Source organism: Mytilus galloprovincialis, chromosome 7, assembly GCF_965363235.1.
Source record: "Mytilus galloprovincialis chromosome 7, xbMytGall1.hap1.1, whole genome shotgun sequence".
In the NCBI taxonomy this organism is placed as follows: Eukaryota; Metazoa; Mollusca; class Bivalvia; order Mytilida; family Mytilidae; genus Mytilus; species Mytilus galloprovincialis.
Window position 1 is genome coordinate 10,501,274 of NC_134844.1, and position 6,033 is coordinate 10,507,306.

The 6,033-nt window shown below is 35.6% G+C and overlaps 2 protein-coding genes across 2 annotated transcripts; both read left to right on the forward strand.

The window, feature by feature from the left end:
• Positions 1–91: 91 nt before the first annotated feature.
• LOC143084396 (retinal homeobox protein Rx-B-like) lies at positions 92–948 on the forward strand. The gene has a single exon (XM_076260774.1). The coding sequence runs from the start codon at positions 171–173 to the stop codon at positions 906–908; it is 738 nt and encodes a 245-aa protein (XP_076116889.1). The 5' UTR covers positions 92–170; the 3' UTR covers positions 909–948.
• A 3,555-nt stretch (positions 949–4,503) lies between these two features.
• On the forward strand, positions 4,504–5,350 carry LOC143084397 (paired mesoderm homeobox protein 2-like). Its single transcript, XM_076260775.1, has one exon. It carries the CDS (start codon positions 4,567–4,569, stop codon positions 5,302–5,304), a length of 738 nt encoding a protein of 245 aa, XP_076116890.1. The 5' UTR covers positions 4,504–4,566; the 3' UTR covers positions 5,305–5,350.
• Positions 5,351–6,033: the final 683 nt, after the last annotated feature.

Consider the following 6,033-nt stretch of genomic DNA (forward strand, 5'->3'; position numbering starts at 1 on the left):
TGGACTTGAATGACAGTCGTTGATACCAATAAGCTGACGTCTGAATTGTTTTGATAAGAACCATTATGATTCATTATAAGTTGTCAACTTTGGTAAGTATAAAACAGGCAAGATGGCAAGTGCACTCATTATCAAAGTGTCTTCGAACAGTTAACAACTTATATAAATCAATGGCTTATCAACAGAATGCACCATCCAAGATGTCCTTCAGCATTGAAGAACTGTCCAAGAGCAGCAGGGTCCCAGAGACCATCATTACTGATGCAGTTGTCAACCATATCCACGACATCTATCTACCAAACAGCAGCCAGTCATGTACAGCAGATATAAAGCTTTCTCTTGCCAACTCAGCTCAACGTACTCAATACAAGAGGAAACGACAAGACTCATTACATTCTGATGACAACAGCTTCAGCTCAACAGACTCATCATCAAGAGATTGTATTTCACCTGGTTCATGCTCAGACGATTCAGACAAGTCCGACCAACCAAAGAAGAGAGGCAGAACTTCCTACACAAACTCACAATTGTTAGAACTAGAAAGATACTACAGTAACAGCAAATATCTCCAGATTGAAGATCGACCAGTGCTTGCCAAGAAACTCAAACTCAGCCAACATAAGATTAAATGGTGGTTTCAGAATCGAAGAATGAAAGAAAAGCGTCACATCAAGAGTACAAGCTACAACGGTTCACCAGAGTTATCACAGTTTGTTGGTGTAGGTAAACCTGGTTCCCGAATGATTACAACAATGGAATCAAATGGTAACTTCAGTCAGCAGTCATACTCACCATTTCCTATGGTCTCGCCTCATACGTATGGTATGTCACCGTTTGTGTATCCTGGTTATAGTCAGCAGTTCTACGGCAGCGTATTTCCACAGGCAGTGCAACATAACAGGAGTTGATGATTTGAAATCAGCATTAACACTAAAACACTACATGTGCTTCAACTTTGTTAAACAAAAAATTATGTATGTATTTATTTGTTATACTTATTTTGTTATTGATGTAAATAAATGTAAAGTAGTATATCTTTTGTCTTACGTGTTTTGTTGGGTTTATCAAAGCAATAATGAAACACACAAGAGTTAAGACTCTTCTTTATAAAACATTGCACTTGTGTGTCGACAATTTTTAAGTATTGCCTCTTCCCAGGACTGAGATATACCTAGAGGTACCATGGTGACGATTTTATTTTTGTTAGCCGATAGAATTCGAAGCACTATTAGAAATAAAAGGAGACATTTTGTATACCTCGATGAGACAGCACCTGAAAACAATGCAAACCAACTTACATTATTGATTTTCAACCATGTATTGGTGTTTAAATTTACTATATACCCAACTCTATCTCCCACATGTTTATGTAAAGTAAAATTAGATCAAAAATGCTATTTCAAATGCCTACTTTAAACTTCCTAACATAACAGCACCAGACTAAAAAATCATAATTAAAGACCACGATTGACAAGGTGCCTGAAACAAGCGGCTGCCACAGGAGCATGCAATAGGGTTGAACAAATTTATTCTTGTTCTATTAACTCTGCCGTCCAAACATAATCAGTTGCAGAAAGTAAATTATATAAAAATATATTATAATTATATCATTTGAAAAGAGAAAGCATGTAACTTTGTATATATATAGTTACAGTTTTCTTATATGCGTATATACCATGTGTAGCATTGTATTTGTCTTAAGTTCAACTTGACTCAACTTTCCCTTTTGCATGAAATATATATTTTTTATCATCTATATGTTTATTAAACCGAAATCAAAGGGACATTCAAAACTATTTCAGTCGTAGAAAAGCCGACAACGCAATAGCAATAACTATAAACTACTTAATGACGAACAAATCCATAAAAAAAATTCACAACGTAGAAAACTTAAAATTGACCAACACGAACCCCACCAAAATTGGGAAATAACTCTTTTGCTCTATGGTCGGGCTGTTGTTTCTTTTACATATTCCACATTTCCATTCTCAATTTTATTCGTCTTTTTATGCAAGATTAGCATTTGTCTTTATAACTTATGGATGTGCATTTATAATAAATTACAGTTGTTTATTGAAGTTTAACACGAAGAGTCGTATTAACAAACTAGAAGCTGTCTTATTTATAAACTGCATGTGTCGTATTTACAAACTAAGGCTGAAGAGCCTGTATGTGTCGTATTTACAAACTAGAGGCTGAAGAGCCTGCATGTGTCGTATTAACAAACTAGAGTCTGAAGAGCCTGTATCTTTCGTTTTTAAAAACTAGAGTCTGAAGAGCCTGTGTGTGTCGTATTTACAAACTAGAGACTCAAGAGCCTGCATGTGTCGTATTTACAAACTAAAGGCTGTAGAGCCTGTATGTGTCGTATTTACAAACTAGAGACTGAAGAGCCTGTATGTGTCTTATTAACAAACTAGAGACTGGAGAAACTTCATGTGTCGTATTTACAAACTAAGGCTGAAGAGCCTGTATGTGTCGTATTCACAAACTAGAGGCTGAAGAGCCTGCATGTGTCGTATTAACAAGCTAGAGGCTGAAGAGCCTGTATGTGTCGTATTTACAAACTAGAGTCTGAAGAGCCTGTATGTTTCGTATTTAAAAACTAGAGTCTGAAGAGCCTGTGTGTGTCGTATTTACAAACTAGAGACTCAAGAGCCTGCATGTGTCGTATTTACAAACTAAAGGCTGTAGAGCCTGTATGTGTCGTATTTACAAACTAGAGACTGAAGAGCCTGTATGTGTCTTATTAACAAACTAGAGACTGGAGAGCCTGTATGTTTCGTATTTACAAACTAGAGCCTGAAGAGCCTGTATGTGTCGTATTTACAAACTAGAGACTGAAGAGCCTGTATATGTCGTATTTATACAAACTAGAGACTGAAGTGCATGCATGTGTTGTATTAACAAACTAGAGACTGAAGAGCGTGCATGTGTCGTGTTTACAAACTAGAGTCTGAAGAGCCTGTATGTTTCGTATTTACAAAATAGAGACTGAAGAGCCTGTGTGTGTCGTATTTACAAACTAGAGACTGAAGAGCCTGCATGTGTCGTATTTTCAAACTAGAGACTAAAGAGCCTGCATGTGTCGTATTTACAAACTAGAGACTGGAGAGCCTGTATGTTTCGTATTTACAAACTAGAGACTGAAGAGCCTGTATGTTTTGTATTTACAAACTAGAGACTGAAGAGCCTGTATGTGTCGTATTTACAAACAAGAGGCTGAAGAGCCTGTATGTGTCGCTTACCATGTGTCGTGTTTACAAACAAAAGGCACTAGTGAGCCTGTATCGCTTACCTATAAAGTCGTTTATTAAAACTAGAGGCCACAGAGCGTTGGCGTTGTTCGCCTTGGTCTGTGAATCTTCAACAATAGACATCCAACATTGAAAACCGGAATATAATTTATGACAAAAATTTCTTATCTGTTATTCTTGTATTACTGATTATAATGTTTCTGTTTATAGCTTTAAATTATTTTCATTGGATTTTGCCCAACACACTTAACGAATATAAAAATCTTCATATATATAAAAGAAAAGTCTACTAACGACTTTTTAAAAATTTCACCTACTAGTATTTGATTATCTAATACACAAAAATGAAACATTAAAGGGTAAAAACTCCAATAAGGAATCGACTGAGACACAGTGAACATTTTACACTTTTGATTAGAAGGCACGTTCAAACAAACGAAATAATGGTTATCAGGACAACAACACAACATTTTGAATTACAAGCCTAAAAATGATTTATTCATAAATTGTATTTAAAACGGATTTTGATAAATGAGCCGGTCTCTTTTCATGAACGTTTTACTAGTGCTAATAAAACATTTGTTTCTGGTCAGGACTATCGGGTTTGTTGATAATCTTGAAGACTGCCTAAGTTTCGATAAAATTCTTGCTTTGGTTCGGCAGAATGTTTCTTTCATTTTTTCGATAATAACACAAAATTCGTATATACATGTATACGTTCCCGCTTGTTTCGGTGCATGCATGGTATCTGTGAGGATGTTATTAAAAAAAAAGGAAATAGGATCGTTAAATACGAATAGTGACAATTTTCTTAGTTTATATAATCATTTGATTATGCTCTCAAACCATCATGGTTTCCGCAATATTTGATGAAAATTTAAACAGTAGATTTTTTTAAAACGTTTTGAAAAAGTTGCTCATGTTCAAATAATAAAAATAATATATATTACTTCATTTACAAACTTGACTTGTGAATACATATAAATCACTTTGTTGGCTTGGATGACATAATGATCTAACAAATAGAAATGATTTAAAATCGTAAAATTGTTTGTCATAATCAATTAGCGTCAATCAAATAAACTTGGAATAGTTAATTTTAATTGAATATTGAAGTGTGTTGGTTGGCCATGAATGACAGTGAGTCGTTGATCCCAATAAGCTGACTTCTAAATTGTTTTGATAACAATCGTTACGACTCGTTTTCAGTTGTCAACTTAGGTAAGTATAAAAGAGACAAAGTGACAAGTGCACTCATTGTCAAAGTGTCTTCGAACAGTTAACAACTATACATATATAACATACAAAGATGGCTAATCAACAGAACGCACTATCCAAGATGTCCTTCAGCATAGTAGAACTGTCAAAGAGCAGCAGGGTCTCAGATCCCCTCTTTACTGATGCAGTTGTCAACCATATCCACGACATATATCTGCCAAACAGCAGCCAGTCATGTACAGCAGATATAAAGCTTTCTCTTGCCAACTCAGCTCAACGTACTCAATACAAGAGGAAACGCCATGACTCATTACATTCTGATGACAACAGCTTCAGCTCAACAGACTCATCATCAAGAGATTGTATTTCACCTGGTTCATGTTCAGACGACTCAGACAAGTCCGACCAAACAAAGAAGAGAGTCAGAACTACCTACACAAACTCACAACTGTTAGAACTAGAAAGATACTACAGTAACAGCAAATACCTCCAGATTGAAGATCGACCAGTGCTTGCCAAGAAACTCAAACTAAGTCAACATAAGATTAAATGGTGGTTCCAGAATCGAAGAATGAAAGAAAAGCGTCACATCAAGAGTACAAGCTTCAACAGTTCACCAGAGTTATCACAGTTTGTTGGTGTAGGTAAACCTGGTTCCCGAATGATTACAACAATGGAAACAAATGGTAACATCAGTCAGCAGTCATACTCACCATTCCCGATGATCTCACCTTATACGCATGGAATGTCACCGTTTATGTATCCTGGTTATAATCAGCAGTTCTACGGCTGTGTATTTCCACAGGCAGTGCAACACAACAGGAGTTGATGATTTGAAATGGCATCATTAACACTACAACACTATATGTGCTTCAACTTTGTTAAACTATATTTTTTTTTTGTTATACATGTACTTATTTTGTTAATGATGTAAATAAATGTAAAGTATGGTATATCTTTTGACTTACGTGTTTTGCTTTTTTGATGAAATATTGCCAAACAAAATAGAAGGCTCTTGCATAATATTATTTCACTTTGTGCTTTGTGGTGTAATTTATACGAGTAATGTATTACCTCTTTCTATAAAAAGATGTGGTATAATTGCCAATGAGACAACACCCCACCAGAGTCCAAATGACATAGGAAAATGCTTAGTTAACGACTACAGGGAACGGTACGGCCTTCAACAATGAGCAAAACCAATGTTACATAGTCAGCTAAAAAAGGCCATGAAATGAAAAGTAAAACAATTCAAACGAGTAAAACAGAGGCATGACTAGAAGTGCGATGAAGATTTTTAGTGTGTCAATAGAATTCCACGGTCTATTAGACATAAAATGAAAATTTACCACAATGTCCAACTCTAGGTCGCACCTGAGTCTAAAAGCCAAAAGAGGCTATTCGATAGCTTCATTAACACAAATGCAAACATATCAACAAACAATAAAATTAAAGACCATAATGTGCGAGGCACTTATATCAGGCACGTATGGGTTATTTGTTATTTTTCTGTTATCTCGGCCGTCCACACTCAATCTTGATATATCAACACCACAAA